Here is a 23,022-nt window from a genome sequence, read left to right as displayed (position 1 = left end):
TAGAACAGCAGGTAAGCACCCCAGGACCTGATGGGAGTGAAAATAAGGTGAGCTCATTCTCAATTACAGAAAATGTATGAAGGAATAGAATGATCAGAAGATACCTGTGAGTTTTATACTCTTGGAATGATTGGTAATAAAGCTGCAGATAAAAAGAATGATCATTTGTTTCATAACAACTATTTTTCTCTGTGCTGACACATTTATCATTTTTTAACAGTAACACTGAACACGTACCGATGTGACAGCAGAGTCATTGAACCTGTACCACTTCCCATCATCCTGGGACCGGATTGTTACTGTGTAATGTCCATGTTTCAGTTCACCAGCATGTTCCACAAATGCATACAGCTCATATGTCTGACTCTGATAATCAGTGAAGAGAAAATGATAGAAATCAGCAACAGGAACCAAAAAAAAAAAAGAATAAATGTAAAGTATTAAGTATGAAATACCTGAGCTCCACTTGGTGGTATCTCTAGTTTGCAGGGAGTCACCACACTTTGATTAACTTTCACATAGTTCATGTAAGTGTAGTCAAACTTGAATCTCTTCAACATCAGTGTCAAAACCTCTGGATGATGCTTTATTTCAAATTTCTAATGGAAAAAACACCAACATTGTTATTTAAAAAAGGATTCCAATCTGTAGTTACACTTTAGGTGGGTAAGTACAGGGGAAACATAACTATATGCAGGGTTATGCATGCAGTGGGGCCGTGCTATAATTTTATAATTCATCATTTCTGACCATCCAGTGACGCCAGCAGATATCTTAATAACAGATTACAATCCTAAATTCAAACTTTGATAGACGGGCTGGAGTCAAATGCAGTGATTAGTGCAGACACAAACAGACCTAACAGTCAAAATAAAGTTTAAAGCATCACAATAATCCAAAACATAGAAAAATCAGGAATCAATAAAATGGTCAGAAAGCTAGACTGAGAATGCAAATATGAAGGAACTGATGAAACAAAGACAGGAAGCAAACTAACAGGTGAAAAAGGACAGAATATCTTGAACAAAAAGGAAAGCGATATCACTCCTGTTGTAGGTATCATTGCTGAGCTGTTCATTAACTGAATGCAAACACATATATAAATAAAGCTAATGAAATGTGATTATTATTAGCTGTCAGCCATTTAATAAAAAGAAAGCTTCTGGTGTATAACAGACTGCATGTTTCCATTTTTCCCTGCTCCAACACAGCTGATTTAAATGAATGGGCAAGCTCTTTAAGCTCTGTAGAAGGCTGGTGAAGACTCATTCATTGGAATCAGTTGCGTTGAAGCAAAGAAACATGGAAAACATGCAGGGTGTCACACCCAGGGAATGGAGGACGCAGGAGCAGGAGATGTATATCCAAAGCTTTTATTTTAGGAGCAGATGTTCAAAAGTCTCTCCAGAGAGAGAAACAAATCAGGCTATAGAAATATTATATATATACATATATATATATATATATATATATATATTAATACACTTCTCCCAAAATGAGAGAAGTATATCTATGAAAATTTATCAGGGAAATCAAAATCACTCCACTATGCGGAGGAACAAACAAAAGGGTCTATCAAACTTTAACTTTAACTAAACGTCACTCCTGCTACGGAGGAAAAAACAAATCACCTCTCCTAAAAAACGGTGGCACTACTCTATGAAAATTTACAAAGCAGAAATCACTCCAACTGGGAGGAAAAACAAGAATGCTATAAAAATAAACTTACACTGTTAACTTTGACAGGACTAATTTATCAAACTTTATCAATAACAAAAAATCTCTCTTGAAGAGGCAAATACCGAAAGGCAATACGAGAAACTTGGCTGTGGTCAGGCTTGGAAAAAGGCGAGAGTGATGCACATGAAACGGACAGATACGACACACTGGCACAAGACGGGGGGAGACGCAGACTCCTATGCACACAGGGATAACGGGGAACAGGTGGAATCATTCATATGACAATCAGACTGGAGCACGAGAGGAAAGGCAAGTGACCTGAAACGAGAGGAGAGTTAACCTTTCAAAATAAAACAGGAAATGACGAGACATGACATGGAGACGAGACAAAAACCCGCTTGACCTCACTGCGGTGTGACACAGGGAGCTGTTCCTTGAGGACAGAGGTAGGGGAACCCCGGCCTTACGTAAAGATTCTGCATATTCAAATGCAGAATCTATTTACAGAGACTATTTGTGTAACAGCTGAGGACACTGTATCAATGTTATTTTTCTATTTTGAAAACATTTTCAGCGATACAGTTTTTTAATTACATGTGAACACAAAGTGATGATATCAGCCTGTTTTAGTGCCACTATTTCTATGGCAACAGAAGCAGAAAGCAGCAGCTGGCCAGTCTCATCACAATGATCAGTGCAAATGTTAATGTGGGACCACAGAGAAGACTTTGTAGAAATGTCATATTTGCTTTTCTGCAGCACAACAGAGACATCCATCCATCCATCCATTTTCTATACCCGCTGAATCCGTCGGTCGGGTCATGCAGGGGCTGGAGCCTATCCCAGCAGTCAATGGGCGAGAGGGAGGGTACACCCTGGACAGGCCGCCAGTCCATCACAGGGCCACACAGAGACAAACGAGACAAACAACCACACACACGCTCACATTCACTCCTAAGGACAATTTAAGAGACACCAATTAACCTAACATGCATGTTTTTGGACGGTGGGAGGAAGTCAGAGTACCCGGAGAGAACCCACGTATACACGGGGAGAACATGCAAACTCCACACAGAAAGGCCCCAGTCGGGAGTTGAACCTGGAACCCTCTTAAAACAGAGACAGCTACACAATAATATAATGTGACAAAATATTCATCCTGGAATAGACTCAACTTCTGTTTTTACATCACAGTAAAATCATCAAATTACCATCGTAGCATCAGATTTGGCGTCACAACGATCACAGAACAGCTGGTTTGGCCCACTGACATCCGCCTCACTGAAGAAATCAGCAACACCATCCACCTGAAAAACACATTTAGTTACTTTTCCCTGAAATTTGTTAGAAGATTGAAAAATCATGTTATTTTCTCAGATCAAAACAAACTGCATTTCTCAATGAAACATTAAATACAATTTGACAGATTTCAGGAACTAATGTCAGTGATGTTTTATGTAACTGTGACTGAACCAATAGTTATCTGGATATGATGACCTCACTGAGCAATGTATGTTATGTTCATCTCATCAGTATATCCTGTCAATGATCTAATTTACTGAAGATGATCAACTGCAGTGTTGTGATGCATGGATAACCTGCCCTGGGTGAATGTATTGTCAGGTATCTTACCACTTTGTAGTCTCTGTCGGATCCCACCAGTTCAAGAGGTAGACTCCAAAATGGATCATCAGTGCTCGTCTCAGTGCCACATGTAGAGCATTTGCTCTTGTGTGTCAGCTGTCCCTGAAACAGCTGAATAACAACAACACAGAGCCTGTTAGCATGATGCTATGATTATGCTAACAGATCTGTTAGATTTAATGTGAAGTCTATACCTGTGGTGCCCCAGGAGTGCTCACATTTCTCAGGATGTTCTCAAAACACTCAGCAGCATCTCTCTGTTCATACACTTGAGAGGAAATGAGGATGAAATATTAACTTTATCTGTAGTTTAATATCCTTGAAGCTGGTTTTCATTAATCCAGAAAACTAGCACAACTCACTGTAACTTAAAGGAAATTTCACATATTTTCCTATATTAAAGCTATAATGTGTAATATTTCACGGACAATGAATGTCTCCATGTCGCTCCGCCATTTTAAAACTACGGGATTTGTAGAAGGACATGTCATCAGCTTCGCATTTTCCGTTTCCACATTGGAAAATTGGGGTGTAACACTCTTATGTACATTCGTATGCTGAATATAAAGAATATAAGAACACTGCACTTTTGTGATGGAGGTAATTAATAACGATTGAGGTAATACTTGTGAATGATAAGACTCAAATTTGTTAATAGACAACGTGAAATATTACACATTATGGCTTTAAATATAGTATATTTAATATAAATGGTCTATCAACTATAAACTCTAAGTGATGGTAAAAAGTTAAATTAGATACTTTGAATAGATATTTTGTGAACTGCTTTAGGGAACTTCATCCAGAACAACTTGCTGGCTGAACTGGTTTTTATCTATGATTTTCTTTTGTTCATGATTCTGTGGATCAGTTTGAGTTCAGTATGTTCACACAGGAGAGGAAGAACCAAACCAAAGGAAACTGTTAATGTCATGTTGATGATAGAGATGATATGTGATTTTGAGGATATGTATTCATCCTGACAAATAAAGTCTCTCTTTCAGCCCAAAACTGAGGAAACGATCATCGGTCCTTCAGAGTGTGGTGAATGTCTTGTACCTCTGGTGATGCCCAGCTTCTTTGTGATGTTTTTAGTTTCAGCTGGACGTTCCTTCAAGTCCTCAAAGAGAGTTTTAAGTTGTTTATCAAGAGACTGGTCGTCACAGCGGTTGCTATGGAAATGAAACACAATCAGACGTGAGAAACACAGAAGTGAACAGTTATCTCTGTTTGGTTCAATGAAACATTTTACTGAGCCTGAGTTTTACAGCAAACCTTTCCACAGCTTCTCTGAAGTCTTTGGTCATGAACAGCACCTGCAGCACGCTGTTCAGGTAGCACGTTGCTCCTTGGTTGTGCAGCCCGTGGTACTTTTTGCCTTGATGGAAGTAAGTGTCAGATATGCATGTTAGCTGCAGCGCTGTTTTTAAAAGATGAATGACAAACTGATAAGTTTGACGATGAAACAAAAACAGATGCAGGACAGAATGTATGTATGTGTGTGGATTCCTCATGACTCCTCACCCTTCGTTGTTTCTCTGCCAGCCTTAACATCATGAACATGTTGCTCATTGTTGTCTCTGGTGTTGAATTTGGAGGCTTCTGAAGAAGACCCTGCTCTGATGTTTGGAGTCAAAGTGTCTGCAGCACCCACACCGTCTCCTCCACTGCTCCCTCTCTGATCATTACTGAGGTCACTTATCTTCTGCATTTGAGCTCTACTTGTGCTTTGATCTCTCTTCATCTTCTCCTCATCTCTCTGTTTTTCATCACGAGTCTCTCTGTTTTGAGCCTCTCTAACATTCACTCCTCTTTTCTCTTCAGTTTTCCCTCTGTTCACATCGTCCTGACTCCCAGCTGCTGCCCTCTCACCATCATTTTTGTCTGTTTTTACATTGTGACCATGTTGCTCATTGCTGTGTCCGGTAATGTTTTTGGAGATGGCTGAAGTGAACCTTGCACTGCTTCCCTGAGTCAAAGTCTTAGTTGCACCCTCATCCTCTCCTCCACTTCTCAGTGTCTGATTATTACTGAGGTCACTTTTCTCTGGCCTTTCAGCTCCTGTTCTCTTTTGACCTGTCATGATCTTCTCATCTCCCTGTTTTACCAAACTATTTCCTCCACCTCGATCCCCTCTAACATCCACTCCTCTTTTCTCTTCAGTTTCCCTTCTGTTCTTCTTGTCCTGACTCCCTGCTGCTGCTCCCTCAACTTCCTTGTTTCCTGTTGTCTTTGCATCATGAACACGCTGCTTATTTTTGTCTCTGGTATCTTTCTTGAAGGCTTCAGAAGTGGAAGAAGTCTCTGCAGCAGCAGCAACTAGAGAGATCAACCAGAACACAGATGATCCACTCAGACCAGGTCATACAGTCACTCAGAAACTCAGCAGCTAACTTGTCTTTAAGGTTTATCATCTTACCTTTCCTGTAGAACAGCAGGTAAGCATCCCAGGACCTGATGGGAGTGAAAATAAGGTGAGCTCATTGTCTTATTCAGCAAATGTGTGAATGGAGAGAAAGATGAGAAGTTACCTCTCAGTGATATCTTTTTGGAATGGCTGGTAATAAAGCTGCAGATAAAAATAATGATCATTTGTTTCACAACAACTATTTATTTTGTGCTTAAACATTGATTTTTTTAAAGTTGCACTGAACACGTACACATGTGACGGCAGAGTCACTGAAGTTGTACCACTTCCCATCATCCTGAGTCTTGATTTTTACAGTGTAACGTCCCCCACTCGGTGTACCATCATGTTCCACAAATGCATACAGCTCATAGATCTCACTCTGATAACCAGTGAAGAGAAAATGACAGAAATCAGCAACAAAATAATACTGAATTATTAAAAAGATATTCAGTGTAAAGTACCTCAGCTCCTGTATGTGGCATCTCTAGCATGTAGGGAAACTCCACATAACGTATGATTTTCACAAATCTTCTGCAAATGTTGTCAAACTTAAATCTTTTCAGCTGCAGCATCAACATTTCTGGATGATGCTTCACTTCAGATTTCTAATGAAAACACACAAATATTGAAAAATGATTTATTTATGATTCACTTTGAGCATTTAAGAAGTACAGCAGATATAAAAGCATCACTGTAAGATGAGGAACTCAGACACTATGAACATTCTTCCCACATCAAAGTGCTGCAAAATGTGAAAGATGAATGTAGAAATACTTTGTTCAAAGATGTCAGGACACAGGCCCAAAGTCCATACAGCGTCACAGCAACAACACCGGAGCTTTAAGTGTTCACTTAGTACAAAGAAGGTTAAGTAGAACACAGATTCAGTTTTTCTGTGTTCAGTTTGCTCACGTTGAAACTTAGCTTTAACCTTTGTACTTTTAGTCACTTTTTTTTCAGCTTCAGACTGAAAAAGATGCCTGATTTTACAGATGCATCAATAAGAGCTTTTTGCTGATTGTAAATAAGAGTCTTATGCAGTGGAAAGGCTCATTTTCTCAGCTGCTACCCAAACACTGTGACCATCGGTGAGGGGTGGAACAAAGATGGATCACTGAATCAAAAGCTTTAAGATCCCTCTTCACCACAATGGTCCGTTGCAACACTCTCATGACAACATGGATGGTTGTTTAGAGGAGAGACTTTGCAGAAGAAGCTCTGTTATCCACACCTGAACAATGTACTGTACACTGAATACATGCCCATGCATAGGACGCTTCAGCACAGGGGACCGAAAAGGTCCTTTCTACAGGACTGTGTGCACATCTGCAGAGTCTGAATAAGTGTGTGTTACTGTGGGACACCAGAGAAGAGTTTACAGAAAAGTGATGTAATCATATAATGTGACAAAACTTAATCCTATAATAGACTCAACCTGTGTTAAATTACATTAATTTAATGAACTCTAAATGCTACCACTCTGAAATCATCAAGTTCACTTCATACTAACATGTGTAATAATATAATGAGTCTGAACTCACCTCTGTAGCATCAGTTTTGGCAGCACAATGATCACAGAACAGCTGGTTTGACCCTCTGACATGTGACTCTCTGAAATACTCAGCAACACCATCCACCTGAAAAACACATTTAGTTACTTTTCTCTGAAATTTGCCACAAAATTAAATAATCAGATTATCATCTTAGATCAAAACACAGTGAAATTATCAATCAATACATGAATTACTTCCAAAATTGAACACATTTCAGATGCTAATAGAAGTGATTTTCTTATGTAAATGTGATCTGATCAACAGTGTGCTGTCCTTCTGCAGATATATAATAATTAATATCAACAATATTTAAATATATGTTTATGTATCTGCTAAATGAATGTAATGTCAGATATCTTACCACTTTGTAGTCTTTGTTGGATTTCACCAGTTCAAGAGGGAGACTCCAAAATGGATCATCAGTGCTTGTCTCAGAGCAGCATTTAGAGCATTTTCTGTTGTGTGTCAGCTGTCCCTGAAACAGCTGAATAAAGACAACACAGAGCCTGTTAGCATGATGCTATCATTATGCTAACAGATCTGTTAGATTTAATGTGAAGTCTTTACCTGTGATGCCCCAGGAGTGCTCACATTTCTCAGGATGTTCTCGAAACACTCAGCAGCATCTCTCTGTTCATCCACTTTAGAGAAAAAAATATTAACTTTATCTGTAGTTTAATATCCTTGAAGCTGGTTTTCATTTATCCAGAAAACTAGCACAACTCACTGTAACTTAAAGGGATAGTTCGCCTCTTTCGACATGAAGCTGAATGACATCCCATATGAGCAATATCATTTATGAACATTTTCTTACCCCCCGCTGCGTCCTGTGAGCCGAGTTCCAGCCTCGTTTTGGCGTTGACGAAAGTAGTCCGGCTAGTTGGCTGGGGTTTAAAAGAATAAAGTGTTTTGTTTCTCAAAACAATATGCGTTCAAAAGAGTAATACATTTGCATCACAAAACCGTTCATCCAGAAAAAGTCAGACCTCACAATCGCTTGGTCCTATTTTCTCTCCCTTCATATCACTGCGTGCTGCCGCCTGCCGACAGCCGCGCCTGTTACAGTGTTTACTGCTCGGTCTGCACGGTCTACACAGCAGGCAGTGATACGAAGGGAGAGAAAATAGCGCCAAACGATTGTGAGGTCTCACTTTATCCTGCACAACAATTTTGTGATGCAAATGTATTACTCTTTTGAACTCATATTGTTTTGAGAAGCAAGACGCTTTATTTTTTACACCCCAGCCAACTAGCCGGACTACTTTCGTCAACGCCAAAACGAGGCTGGAACTCGGCTCACAGGACGCAGCAGGGGGTAAGAACATGTTCATAAATCATATTGCTAATATGGGATGTCATACAGCTTCATGTCAAAAGAGGCGAACTATCCCTTTAAAGGAAATTTCACATCTTTTCTACATTTAATATGAATGGCTTTAAGTATTTTTCCATCAACTCGGTCCTTCAGAGTGAGGTGAATGTCTTGTACCTCTGGTGATGCCCAGCTTCTTTGTGATGTTGTCAGTTTCAGCTGGACGTTCCTTCAAGTCCTCAAAGAGAGTTTTAAGTTGTTTATCAAGAGACTGATCGTCACAGCGGTTGCTATGGAAATGAAACACAATCAGACGTGAGAAACACAGAAGTGAACAATCATCTCTGTTTGGTTCAATGAAACATTTTACTGAGCCTGAGTTTTACAGCAAACCTTTCCACAGCTTCTCTGAAGTCTTTGGTCATGAACAGCACCTGCAGCACGCTGTTCAGGTAGCACGTTGCTCCTTGGTAGTACAGCCCGTGGTACTTTTTGCCTTGATGGAAGTAAGTGTCAGATATGCATGTTAGCTGCAGCGCTGTTTTTAAAAGATGAATCACAAACTGAGCCAAAAGGATGTATATCTTACCAGAGTGGTGATCATGTTGAGACGTTTTTCTTGGGTCCAAGGAGGAAGCACCTGCTCCAGATTTACTACAAACTGATAAGTTTGATGATGAAACAAAAACAGATGCAGGACAGAATGAATGTATGTGTGTGGATTCCTCATGACTCCTCACCCTTTGTTGTTTCTCTGCCAGCCTTAACATCATGAACATGTTGCTCATTGTTGTCTCTGGTGTTGAATTTGGAGGCTTCTGAAGAAGACCCTGCTCTGATGTTTGGAGTCAAAGTGTCTGCAGCACCCACACCGTCTCCTCCACTGCTCCCTCTCTGATCATTACTGAGGTCACTTATCTCTGGTATTTCAGCTCCTGTTCTCTTTTGATCTGACATGATCTTCTCATCTCCCTGTTTTACCAAACTATTTACTCCACCTCGATCCCCTTTAACATCCACTCGTCTTTTCTCTTCAGTTTCCCTTCTGTCCATCTTGTCCTGACTCCCTGCTGCTGTTCCCTCAACTTCCTTGTTTCCTGTTGTCTTTGCATCATGATCACGCTGCTTATTTTTGTCTCTGGTATCTTCCTTGAAGGCTTCAGAAGTGGAAGAAGTCTCTGCAGCAGCAGCTAGAGAGATCAACCAGAACACAGATGATCCACTCAGACCAGGTCATACAGTCACTCAGAAACTCAGCAGCTAACTTGTCTTTAAGGTTTATCATCTTACCTTTCCTGTAGAACAGCAGGTAAGCATCCCAGGACCTGATGGGAGTGAAAATAAGGTGAGCTCATTGTCTTATTCAGCAAATGTGTGAATGGAGAGAAAGATGAGAAATTACCTGTGAGTTATTTCTTTTTGGAATGGCTGGTAATAAAGCTGCAGATAAAAAGAATGATCATTTGTTTCATAACAACTATTTATTTTGTGCTTCAGCATTGATGATTTGTTACAGTAACACTGAACACGTACCGATGTGACTGTGGTGTCATTGAACTTGTACCACTTCCCATCATCCTGAGACTTGATTGTCACAGTGTTTACAGAGTAATATCCACCACTCGGTGTACCAACATGTTCCACAAATGCATACAGCTCATAGATCTCACTCTGATAACCAGTGAAGAGAAAATGACAGAAATCAGCAACAGGAATAAAAGAAAAATGAATTATTAAAAAGATATTCAGTGTAAAGTACCTCAGCTCCTGTATGTGGCATCTCTAGCATGTAGGGAATCTCCACACAACGTATGATTCTCACAAATTCTCTGTAAGTTTTGTCAAACTTAAATCTTTTCAGCTGCAGCATCAACATTTCTGGATGATGCTTCACTTCAGATTTCTAATGAAAACACACAAATATTGAAAAATTATTTATTTATGATTCACTTTGAGCATTTAAGAAGTACAGCAGATATAAAAGCATCACTGTGAGATGAGGAACTCAGACACTATGAACATTCTTCCCACATCAAAGTGCTCTGCAAAATGTGAAAGATGAATGTAGAAATACTTTGTTCAAAGATGTCAGGACACAGGCCCAAAGTCCATACAGCGTCACAGCAGCAACACTGGAGCCTATCGCAGCCGACATTGGGCCAGAGGCAGAGTACGTACACACAGGACGGGTCGACAAACAAGACACACAACCATGCATGCTCACAATTTTTAGAGTCACCATTTAACCTGACGTGCATTTTTCTGGACGGTGGGAGGAAGGTGGAGTACACAGAGATAACATGCAAACTTCACACAAAAAGACCCAAGTTGGGATTTGAACCAGGAGCCCTCTCACTGTGAGGCGACGGTGCTAACCACACCACCACTCTGCAGCCTAAGTGGAGGAAAAATCATTTAAAAAATCTTTTTGTTGTCATAGCCTCGGGACAATAATAAAAATAGACCTTTTTTTTAATTATTTGTCCGCAGAGGCAACAGGTCCAAGAGGGAGGCTCAGACTTCCTTATATTGTGAACAATACAGATTTGAACAAAAATGCTACCATGTCACAAAAGGGTCTTGGATATCTAATTTTTTAATTGTATGTAAATGAGCTAAGTGTCCATTAATCCACTAATTTTCTTCTGCTTATCCAATCAGAAGTGAATCCCTGATATCCCTCTCCTCAGCAACACCCATGACATAAGGGATATTTAATCCCTCCAGCATGTTCTGGGTCTGCTGGCCGATGGCTGAAAAACCTCCAAAGAGAAGCGAACAGGAGTCGTCCTCATCAGATGCCTGAACCACCTCAGCTGACTCCTTTTGATGCGGAGAAGCAGCAGCTTTGCTCTGAACTCCTTCTGGATGAACTCCTCATCCTCAATTAGGCTGAGTCCAGACACCCTGGGAAGACAACTTATTCCTACCATCTGTATCTGCAGTCTCATTTTCTCAGCCTCTACCCAAACCCTGTGACCACTGATGAGTCACCACAATGGTCCGTTGCAACACTCTCACAACAACATGGATGCTTGTTTAGAGGAGAGACTTTGCAGAAGAAGCTCTGTTATCCACACCTGAACAATGTACTGTACACTGAATACATGCCCATGCATAGGACGCTTCAGCACAGGGGACAGAAAAGGTCCTTTCTACAGGACTGTGTGCACATCTGCAGAGTCTGAATTAGTGTGTGTTACTGCGGGACACCAGAGAAGAGTTTACAGAAAAGTGATGTAATCATATCATGTGACAAAAAACTTATTCCTATAATAGACTCAACCTGTGTTAACTTACATTAATTTAATGAACTCTAAATGCTACCACTCTGAAGTCAGCAAGTTCACTTCATACTAACATGTGTAATAATATAATGAGTCTGAACTCACCTCTGTAGCATCAGTTTTGGCAGCACAATGATCACAGAACAGCTGGTTTGACCCTCTGACATGTGACTCTCTGAAATACTCAGCAACACCATCCACCTGAAAAACACATTTAGTTACTTTTCTCTGAAATTTGCCACAAGATTAAAAAATCAGGTTATCATCTTAGATCAAAACACAGTGAAATTATCAATCACTACATGAATTACTTCCTAATTTGAATAAATTTCAGATGCTAATGTAAGTGATTTTTTAATGTAAATAGAATAGAAAAATACTTTATTCATCCCCAAGTGGGGGAAATTCAAAATGAGTCAAGTAGCTCAAAATGTTTTATTTGTTTTAAAAAAAATATTTACAATGATTGTATATTAGAACAATAACAATAACAACAACAATAGTGGGGTGGTCGGTGGCGTAGTGGGTTAAGCACCCGCCCCATGGACAGAGGCTATAGTCTTCGCTGCAGCTGGCCCCGGTTCAAGTCCTGCACCAGGCGACCCTTTGCTGCATGTCTTCCCCCTCTCTCTGCTCCCTACTTCCTGTCTCTCTCCAACTGTGCTGTCCATTAAAGGCATACAAATATTTTAAAAAAACAATAGTAATAATAAATAAATTTGTACAGGCCCCTCCTATACACTGCGTCTATGTTGGCAGACCACTCCAGTTTATTATCCAGCACCACCCCCAGGTATCTGCAGATCTGAACAGTCTCTATCTCCCCTCCATCAATGCAGACTGACTGGTATGGAGTTTTAGATCTCCTGAAGTCCACCACCAGCTCTTTGGTCTTGGTGGTGTTCAGGAGCAAACAGTTATTATTATTTTTTGGGGGGGGGGCTTTTTATGCCTTTAATGGACAGGACAGTTGGAGAGAGACAGGAAGTAGGGAGCAGAGAGAGGGGGAAGACATGCAGCAAAGGGTCGTCCGGTGCGGGACTCAAACCGGGGCCCGCTGCAGCGAGGACTATAGCCTGTGTACATGGGGCGGCTGCTTAACCCACTACGCCACCGACCGCCCCACAAACAGTTATTTTTGGTTATTTTTTGGTGCCTGTACTCCTTCTCCTGTCCACCACGCACACATGCCACAAATGTGATCTGACCAAATGTGTGCTGTCCTTGTGCAGATATTCTATAATTACTCTCAACAATATATAAATATGAGCTTAAGTATCTGCTAATGAATATAATGTCAGGTATCTTACCACTTTGTAGTCTTTGTAGTCATCCACCAATTGAAGAGGTAGACTCCAAAATGGATCATCAGTGCTCGTCTCAGTGCCACATTTAGAGCATCTGCTCTTGTGTGTCATCTGTCCCTGAAACAGCTGAATAAAGACAACACAGAGCCTGTTAGCATGATGCTATCATTATGCTAACAGATCTGTTAGATTTAATGTGAAGTCTATACCTGTGATGCCCCAGGAGTGCTCACATTTCTCAGGATGTCCTCAAAACACCCAGCAGCATCACTCTGTTCATCCACTTGAGGAAATAAAAAAGAGGAGGATGACATATTACCTTCTAGGGGGCGGTTCTAGGGGCGGGGCCACAGGAACATTGGCCCCAGCTGAAATCTGATTGGCCCCTTAAAATGCCCCTGTCTGAGAGCGATGATCAGATTATAGGTGGCTGCAATTCCATGCCGAAACACTGGTGGCGCTAAGGAGCCAAATATGAATGTCCAGCATAAATAAAGCTTACAGAAGAAGAAGATTTGAACGATCTCGAACTATGTTGGACAAATACTTGGCCCCTTTGAATATTGTGGTCCCTTGATGGCCACTTTCTCAGAAAAATCCTACATCTGATACTGTCCTTTAAGCTGGTTTTCATTTATCCAGGCAACTAGCACAACTCACTGTAACTTAAAGGAAATTTCACTTCTTTTTCTACATTTGATATGAATGGCTTTAAGTATTTTTCCATCAACTCTGAGTGATGGTGAAAAGTTCAATTAGACCAGGGGCGTCAAACTCAAATACACAGAGGGCCAAAATTAAAAACTTGGACAAAATCATGGGCCAGCCTTGATATTTATTGAAAAAATGTCTTCAATTGAGGACGTTTTTCCTTCTCTTCAAATATAATGATGAACCTTTTTATTTGCTTACACATTCATTTTGGAACAAGCAAATCTTAATACTATAAACACATATGAAATCAAATGTTAAATGTTAAATCTGTGGTATTCATTTCTTCAATTGAATTTTAAATAAAACTTATGCCCCTTTCTCTGTTTGTAGCGTTCTGAGTTCAATTTCAATCGTAACCTTTTTCACAGGCTACCAATAAGAATAAGAATAATTTTTTGTGAACAGATATTCTGCTTCCAACGTGTCCAGAAACTGCCTATTTTCCATCTTTCATTTGGCCATTTTTGGGGAGGGGTGGTCAGATGCGACTGCTAGCATGAGGTTGCTAATGAATGCCAACAGAAGAGAGGATACTTGTGGGTGCTGATTTAGGCACCAATGCAGCATTAGTGGTGCATGCACTGTCTACCGGCGGACCAGCTAGTAGACATTTGGCATTATTTCACAAGCCAAATATAATTACACTGCGGGCCAGATCTATGAATTAGACACTTTGAATGGTTATTTTGTGAACTGCTTTAGGGAACTCCATCCAGAACAACTTGCTGGCTGAACTGTTTTTTCTGGTTATTTTCTATGATTCTCCTTTGTTCACGATTATGTGGATCAGTTTTAGTTCAGTATGTTCATACAGGAGAGGAAGAACCAAACCAAATTAAGCTGTTAATGTCTGTGTTAATATCAACAATAAATAACAAGCTGCACACCTAATAAGGATTCTTCAGATTATAAAATATGATTTTGAGGATATTTATTCATCCTGACAAATAAAGTCTCTCTTTCAGCCTAAAACTGAGGAAACGATCATCGGTCCTTCAGAGTGAGGTGAATGTCTTGTACCTCTGGTGATGCCCAGCTTCTTTGTGATGTTGTCAGTTTTAGCTGGACGTTCCTTCAAGTCCTCAAAGAGAGTTTTAAGATGTTTATCAAGAGACTGATCGTCACAGCGGTTGCTATGGAAATGAAACACAATCAGACATGAGAAACACAGAAGTGAACAGTTATCCCTGTTTGGTTCAATGAAACATTTTACTGAGCCTGAGTTTTACAGCAAACCTTTCCACAGCTTCTCTGAAGTCTTTGGTCATGAACAGCACCTGCAGCACGCTGTTCAGGTAGCATGTTGCTCCTTGGTAGTACAGCCCGTGGTACTTTTTGCCTTGATGGAAGTAAGTGTCAGATATGCATGTTAGCTGCAGCGCTGTTTTTAAAAGATGAATCACAAACTGAGCCAAAAGGATGTATATCTTACCAGAGTGGTGATCATGTTGAGACGTTTTTCTTGGGTCCAAGGAGGAAGCACCTGCTCCAGATTTACTACAAACTGAAGAAGACCCTGCTCTGATGTTTGGATCCAAAGTGTCTGCAGCACACACACCGTCTCCTCCACTGCTCCCTCTCTGATCATTACTGAGGTCACTTGTCCTCTGCATTTGAGTTCTTTCCCTCTTTTGATCTCTCTTCATCTTCTCCTCATCTCTCTGTTTTTCATCACGAGTCTCTCTGTTTTGAGCCTCTCTAACATTCACTCCTCTTTTCTCTTCAGTTTTCCCTCTGTTCACATCGTTCTGACTCCCAGCTGCTGCCCTCTCATCATCATTTTTGTCTGTTGTGTTTACATTGTGACCATTTTTCTGATTGCTGTGTCCGGTAATGTTTTTGGGGATGGCTGAAGTGGACCTTGCACTGCTTCCCTGAGTCAAAGTCTTAGCTGCACCCTCATCCTCTCCTCCACTTCTCAGTGTCTGATTATTACTGGTGTTACTTTCCGCTGGCATTTCAGCTCCTGTTCTCTTTTGATCTGACATGATCTTCTCATCTCCCTGTTTTACTAAACTATTTCCTCCACCTCGATCCCCTCTAACATCCACTCCTCTTTTCTCTTCAGTTTCCCTTCTATCCATCTTGTCCTGACTCCTTGTTGCTGCTCCCTCAACTTCCTTGTTTCCTGTTGTCTTTGCATCATGATCACGCTGCTTATTGTTGTCTCTGGTATCTTTCTTGAAGGCTTCAGAAGTGGAAGAAGTCTCTGCAGCAGCAGCTAGAGAGATCAACCAGAACACAGATGATCCACTCAGACCAGGTCAGACAGTCACTCAGAAACTCAGCAGCTAACTTGTCTTTAAGGTTTATCATCTTACCTTTCCTGTAGAACAGCAGGTAAGCATCCCAGGAGCTGATGGGAGTGAAAATAAGGTGAGCTTATTGTCTTATTCAGCAAATGTGTGAATGGAGAGAAAGATGAGAAGTTACCTGTGAGTTATATCAGTTCTGAATGGCTGGAAATAAACCTGCAGATAAAAAGATTGTTTCATAACAACTATTTATTTTGTGCTTCAATATTGATGATTTTTTAACAGTAACACTGAACACGTACCGATGTGACTGTGGTGTCATTGAAGTTGTACCACTTCCCATCATCCTGAGACTTGATTGTCACAGTGTGATATCCATGTGTCAGTTTGTCAACATGTTCCACAAATGCATACAGCTCATAGATCTCACTCTGATAACCAGTGAAGAGAAAATGACAGAAATCAGAAACAGGAATAAAATAATACTGAATTATTAAAAAGATATTCAGTACAAAGTACCTCAGCTCCTGTATGTGGTATCTCTAGTATGTAGGGAATCTCCACATAACATCTGATTTTCCCAAATCCTCTGTAAGTTTTGTCGAACATAAATCTTTTCAGCTGCAGCATCAACATTTCTGGATGATGCTTCACTTCAGATTTCTAATGAAAACACACAAATATTGAAAAATGATCTACTTATGATTCACTTTGAGCATTTAAGAAGTACAGCAGATATAAAAGCATCACTGTGAGATGAGGAACTCAGACACTACGAACATTCTTCCCACATCAAAGTGCTCTGCAAAATGTGAAAGATGAATGTAGAAATACTTTGTTCAAAGCTGTCAGGACACAGGCCCAAAGTCCATACAGCGTCACAGCAACAACACTGGAGCTTTAAGTGTTCACTTAGTACAAATGAGGTTAAGTAGAACACAGATTGAGTTTTTCTGTGTTCAGTTTGCTCATGTTGAAACTTAGCTTAAACCATAGTGACTTTTAGTAACTTTTTTTTCAGCTTCAGACTGAAAAAGATGCCTGATTCAGTGATTTTACAGATGCATCAATAAGAGCTTTTTGCTGATTGTAAATAAGAGTCTTATGCAGTGGAAAGGCCTGCATCAAGGAAAAAAACATTCTTTTTGTTTTCCACTTCCTTGGGACAACGATAAAAACAAGCCATCCTTTATTTGTCTGAGGAAGCAACAGGTCCAAGAGGGAGGCTCAGACATCCCTCTGCTGTGAACAATGCACATCTGAACAAAAACATTAACATCTATATTTTAGATTGTGTATAACTAAGCAAAGTGTCCATTGATCCATTAATTTTCTTCCACCTATGCATAGAGAAGGGAAGTCCTGACATTCTTCTCATCAGCAACACTCATCACATGAGGGATATATAATCCCGCCAGCATGTTCTGGATTCGCCACAGACTCATTCTTTCAGCTGCTACCCAAACACTGTGACCATCGGTGAGGGGTGGAACAAAGATGGATCACTGAATCAAAAGCTTTAAGCTCCCTCTTCACACACAATGTTCCATTGCAACACTCTCATGACAACATGGATGCTTGTTTAGAGGAGAAACTTTGCAGAAGAAGCTCTGTTATCCACACCTGAACAATGTACTGTACACTGAATACATGCCCATGCATAGGACGCTTCAGCACAGGGGACAGAAAAGGTCCTTTCTACAGGACTGTGTGCACATCTGCAGAGTCTGAATAAGTGTGTGTTACTGTGGGACACCAGAGAAGAGTTTATAGAAACAGTGATGTAATCATATAATGTGACATAAAACTTAATCCTATAACAGACTCAACCTGTGTTAACTTACATTAATTTAATGAACTCTAAATGCTACCACTCTGAAATCATCAAGTTCACTTCATACTAACATGTGTAACAATATAATGAGTCTGAACTCACCACTGTAGCATCAGTTTTGGCAGCACAATGATCACAGAACAGCTGGTTTGACCCTCTGACATGTGACTCTCTGAAATACTCAGCGACACCATCCACCTGAAAAACACATTTAGTTACTTTTCTCTGAAATTTGCCACAAGATTAAATAATCAGGTTATCATCTTAGATCAAAACACAGTGAAATTATCAATCACTACATGAAATACTTCCTAAGTTGAACACATTTCAGATGCTAATAGAAGTGATTTTCTTATGTAAATGTGATCTGACCAACAGTGTGCTGTCCTTCTGCAGATATATAATAATTAATATCAACAATATTTAAATATATGTTTATGTATCTGCTAAATGAATGTAATGTCAGGTATCTTACCACTTTGTAGTCTTTGTAGGATTCCACCAATTGAAGAGGTAGACTCCAAAATTGATCATCAGTGCTTGTCTCAGTGCCACATGCAGAGCATTTTCTCTTGTGTGTCAGCTGTCCCTGAAACAGCTGAATAAAGACAACACAGAGCCTGTTAGCATGATGCTATCATTATGCTAACAGATCTGTTAGATTTAATGTGAAGTCTTTACCTGTGATGCCCCAGGAGTGCTCACATTTCTCAGGATGTTCTCAAAACACTCAGCAGCATCACTCTGTTCATACACTTTAGAGGAAAAAAATGAGAAGAATGAAATATGAACTTTATCTGTAGTTTAATATCCTTGAAGCTGGTTTTCATTTATCCAGAAAACTAGCACGACTCACTGTAACTTAAAGGGATAGTTCGCCTCTTTCGACATGAAGCTGTATGACATCCGATATTAGCAACATCATTTATGAACATGTTCTTACCCCCTGCTGCGTCCTGTGAGCCGAGTTCCAGCCTCGTTTTGGCGTTGACCAAAGTAGTCCAGCTAGTTGGCTGGGGTTTAAAAAATAAAGTGTTTTGTTTCTCAAAACAATATGCGTTCAAAAGAGTAATACATTTGCATCACAAAATTGTTCTCCAGGAAAAAGTCAGACCTCACAATCGCTTGGTGCTATTTTCTCTCTCCCTTCGTATCACTGCGTACTGCCGCCTGCCGAGAGCTGCACCTGTTACGGTGTTTGCTGCTCGGTCTGCACAGCACGCAGTGATACGAAGGGAGAGAGAAAATAGCACCAAGCGATTTTGAGGTCTGACTTTTTAGTGGAGAACGATTTTGTGATGCAAATGTATTACTCTTTTGAACACATATTGTTTTGAGAAGCAAGACGTTTTATTTTTTAAACCCCAGCCAACTAGCCGGACTACCTTCGTCAACACCAAAACGAGGCTGGAACTCGGCTCACAGGACGCAGCAGGGGGTAAGAAGATGTTCATAAATGATGTTGCTAATATGGGATCTCATACAGCTTCATGTCAAAAGAGGCGAACTATCCCTTTAAAGGAAATTTCACATCTTTTCTACATTTGATATGAATGGCTTTAAGTATTTTTCCATCAACTCTGTCCTTCAGAGTGTGGTGAATGTCTTGTACCTCTGGTGATGCCCAGCTTCTTTGTGATGTTGTTAGTTTCAGCTGGACGTTCCTTCAAGTCCTCAAAGAGAGTTTTAAGTTGTTTATCAAGAGACTGATCGTCACAGCGGTTGCTATGGAAATGAAACACATCAGACGTGAGAAACACAGAAGTGAACAGTTATCTCTGTTTGGATCAATGAAACATTTTACTGAGCCTGAGTTTTACAGCAAACCTTTCCACAGCTTCTCTGAAGTCTTTGGTCATGAACAGCACCTGCAGCACGCTGTTCAGGTAGCATGTTGCTCCTTGGTTGTGCAGCCCGTGGTACTTTTTGCCTTGATGGAAGTAAGTGTCAGATATGCATGTTAGCTGCAGCGCTGTTTTTAAAAGATGAATGACAAACTGAGCCAAAAGGATGTATATCTTACCAGAGTGGTGATCATGTTGAGACGTTTTTCTTGGGTCCAAGGAGGAAGCACCTGCTCCAGATTTACTACAAACTGAAGAAGACCCTGCTCTGATGTTTGGAGTCAAAGTGTCTGCAGCACCCACACCGTCTCCTCCACTGCTCCCTCTCTGATCATTACTGAGGTCACTTATCCTCTTCATTTGAGCTCTACTTGTGCTTTGATCTCTCTTCATCTTCTCCTCATCTCTCTGTTTTTCATCACGAGTCTCTCTGTTTTGAGCCTCTCTAACATCCACTCCTCTTTTCTCTTCAGTTTCCCTTCTATCCATCTTGTCCTGACTCCTTGTTGCTGCTCCCTCAACTTCCTTGTTTCCTGTTGTCTTTGCATCATGATCACGCTGCTTATTGTTGTCTCTGGTATCTTTCTTGAAGGCTTCAGAAGTGGAAGAAGTCTCTGCAGCAGCAACTAGAGAGATCAACCAGAACACAGATGATCCACTCAGACCAGGTCATACAATCACTCAGAAACTCAGCAGCTAACTTGTCTTTAAGGTTTATCATCTTACCTTTCCTGTAGAACAGCAGGTAAGCATCCTGGGAGCTGATGGGAGTGAAAATAAGGTGAGCTCATTGTCTTATTCAGCAAATGTGTGAATGGAGAGAAAGTTGAGAAGTTACCTGTGAGTTATACCAGTTTGGAATGGCTGGTAATAAACCTGCAGATAAAAATAATGATCATTTGTTTCACAACAACTATTTATTTTGTGCTTAAACATTGATTTTTTAAAAAAATTTTAAAGTTGCACTGAACACGTACATATGTGCCTGTGATATCACTGAAGTTGTGCCACATCCCATCATCCTGAGACTTGATTTTTACAGAGTAACGTCCACCACTCGGTGTACCAGTATGTTCCACAAATGCATACAGCTCATAGATCTCACTCTGATAACCAGTGAAGAGAAAATGACAGAAATCAGCAACAAAATAATACTGAATTATTAAAAAGATATTCAGTGTAAAGTACCTCAGCTCCTGTATGTGGTATCTCTAGCATGTAGGGAAACTCCACATAACGTGTGATTTTCACAAATCTTCTGTAAGTTTTGTTCAACTTAAATCTTTTCAGCTGCAGCATCAACATTTCTGGATGATGCTTCACTTCAGATTTCTAATGAAAACACACAAATTAAAAATGATTTATTTATGATTCACTTTGAGCATTTAAGAAGTACAGCAGATATAAAAGCATCACTTTGAGATGAGGAACTCAGACACTATGAACATTCTTCCCACATCAAAGTGCTCAGCAAAATGTGAAAGATGAATGTAGAAATACTTTGTTCAAAGATGTCAGGACACAGGCCCAAAGTCCAAGCTCCTCATCCTCTCTAAGGTTCAGGGAGTCCAGACACCCTCTGGAGAAAACTCATTTAAACTATTTGTATCTGCAGTCTAATTTTCTCAGTCTCAACCCAACCCCGAGCTTCAGCATCAAAGGTCCTTTCTACAGGACTGTGTGCACATCTGCAGAGTCTGAATTAGTGTGTGTTACTGTGGGACACCAGAGAAGAGTTTACAGAAAAGTCAGATGTAGTTTTACTTTGTAATGTAGTGATACAAACACTTGGTACAAAAAGGTCAACTTCTGTTTGCTTACATTAATTTAATGAACTCTAAATGCTACTACTCTGAAATCATCAAGTTCACTTCATACTAACATGTGTAATAATATAATGAGTCTGAACTCACCTCTGTAGCATCAGTTTTGGCAGCACAATGATCACAGAACAGCTGGTTTGGCCCTCTGACATGTGACTCTCTGAAATACTCAGCAACACCATCCACCTGAAAAACACATTTAGTTACTTTTCCCTGAAATTTGCCTCAAGATTAAATAATCAGGTTATCATTTTACATCAAAACAATGATTTTTTAATGTAAATGTGAACTGACCAAATGTATGTTGTCCTTGTGCAGATATATTAAAAATACTCTACAGAATGCATCCTGTTGAATATCACTGAAAAAGGCAGACTGGGACCCTGTAAGCACTCGTGACCTGTCCGAGATGTAACCTCCATCTCATCCTATGACAGCTGGGATATGCTTCAGCTCTCAAACAACCCCAAACAGGATGCAGCAGGCATAGAAAAAGGATGGATATGTGGCAGATTGGAGTGGACTTAGACACATAGACTGTGGCTCTGAGGGTAGAGTGATCAGCCTTCAGCTGGTTGCTGGACTGATCCAAAATTGTGTCCCTTACTTAAAAATCTCTCTGGATAAAAGCGCCTGCTAAATGGTATTTAGGTAGGTAGTTTAATGTGATGTATTGTCAGGTATCTTACCACTTTGTAGTCTTTGTAGAATTCCACAAATTCAAGAGGTAGACTCCAAAATGGATCATCAGTTCTTGTCACAGAGCCACATTTGGAGCATTTTCTCTTGTGTATCAGCTGTCCCTGAAACAGCTTAAGAAAGAAACCAATAAGCCTGTTAGCATGATGCTCTCATTTAACTTAGAAATCTGTTAGATTAGATATGAACATACCTGTGATGCCCCAGGAGTGCTCACATTTCTCAGGATGTCCTCAAAACACTCAGCAGCATCACTCAATTCATCCCCTTTAGGGGCTAAAAATGAGGAGGAGGAAATATTAACTTCATTGTAGTTGAATGTCGTGAATCTGGTTTTCATTTATTCAGAACCGGACACAAGCTCACTGTTCTCCCCATTAAATGAGTGACTGCAAAAACACCTTTAAAGGTTATTTTCTCAGGAACTCCATCCAGCAGAACTTATTCACTGACATGCTTCCTGCTTTTCTAAATGTAGGATTCTGTGATTAGCTTCCAGGTTAGTGTGTGTTCCTGCTGGAGAGGAAGATGCTGACACGTTCAAATGGAGAATGTCTGCAAGTTCTGGATTCCAAGAAAATCCATGCATTAAATCATCACGAGTCATCAGTATGCATTAGTGCCCTTTTTATAGTGTTTATTGTACCTGATTTGATGCCG

The 23,022-nt window shown here is 40.2% G+C and overlaps 1 protein-coding gene and 3 long non-coding RNA genes across 4 annotated transcripts; all 4 read right to left on the bottom strand.

The window, feature by feature from the left end:
* Positions 1-461: 461 nt before the first annotated feature.
* LOC142368515 (uncharacterized) lies at positions 462-3,432 on the bottom strand. The gene is made up of 3 exons (XR_012767365.1): positions 3,313-3,432; positions 2,892-2,987; positions 462-599 (listed from the first exon to the last, which is right to left on the bottom strand). It is a non-coding gene; the product is annotated as an uncharacterized LOC142368515 (long non-coding RNA).
* A 1,654-nt stretch (positions 3,433-5,086) lies between these two features.
* Positions 5,087-5,788, bottom strand: LOC142368558 (uncharacterized). Its single transcript, XR_012767376.1, has 2 exons — positions 5,744-5,788; positions 5,087-5,643 (listed from the first exon to the last, which is right to left on the bottom strand). It is a non-coding gene; the product is annotated as an uncharacterized LOC142368558 (long non-coding RNA).
* Positions 5,789-6,216: 428 nt separating this feature from the next.
* On the bottom strand, positions 6,217-7,709 carry LOC142368559 (uncharacterized). Its single transcript, XR_012767377.1, has 3 exons — positions 7,649-7,709; positions 7,276-7,371; positions 6,217-6,339 (listed from the first exon to the last, which is right to left on the bottom strand). It is a non-coding gene; the product is annotated as an uncharacterized LOC142368559 (long non-coding RNA).
* A 1,029-nt stretch (positions 7,710-8,738) lies between these two features.
* LOC142368662 (uncharacterized) lies at positions 8,739-22,365 on the bottom strand. Its single transcript, XM_075450865.1, has 29 exons — positions 22,353-22,365; positions 21,754-21,849; positions 21,029-21,172; positions 20,818-20,946; positions 20,679-20,716; positions 20,567-20,601; positions 20,020-20,466; positions 19,824-19,926; positions 19,609-19,721; positions 18,678-18,751; positions 18,472-18,594; positions 18,099-18,194; positions 16,682-16,825; positions 16,465-16,593; positions 16,341-16,378; positions 16,229-16,263; positions 15,340-16,128; positions 15,144-15,246; positions 14,928-15,040; positions 13,403-13,476; positions 13,197-13,319; positions 11,992-12,087; positions 10,359-10,502; positions 10,133-10,270; positions 10,002-10,039; positions 9,890-9,924; positions 9,340-9,789; positions 8,993-9,137; positions 8,739-8,889 (listed from the first exon to the last, which is right to left on the bottom strand). Exons 3-29 carry the CDS (start codon positions 21,143-21,145, stop codon positions 8,739-8,741), a joined length of 4,020 nt encoding a protein of 1,339 aa, XP_075306980.1. The 5' UTR covers positions 21,146-21,172; positions 21,754-21,849; positions 22,353-22,365.
* Between the last annotated feature and the right edge of the window lie 657 nt (positions 22,366-23,022).

Source organism: Odontesthes bonariensis, chromosome 19 (assembly GCF_027942865.1).
Source record: "Odontesthes bonariensis isolate fOdoBon6 chromosome 19, fOdoBon6.hap1, whole genome shotgun sequence".
Lineage (NCBI taxonomy): Eukaryota > Metazoa > Chordata > Actinopteri > Atheriniformes > Atherinopsidae > Odontesthes > Odontesthes bonariensis.
This window is presented reverse-complemented; position numbering and strand designations above follow the sequence as displayed.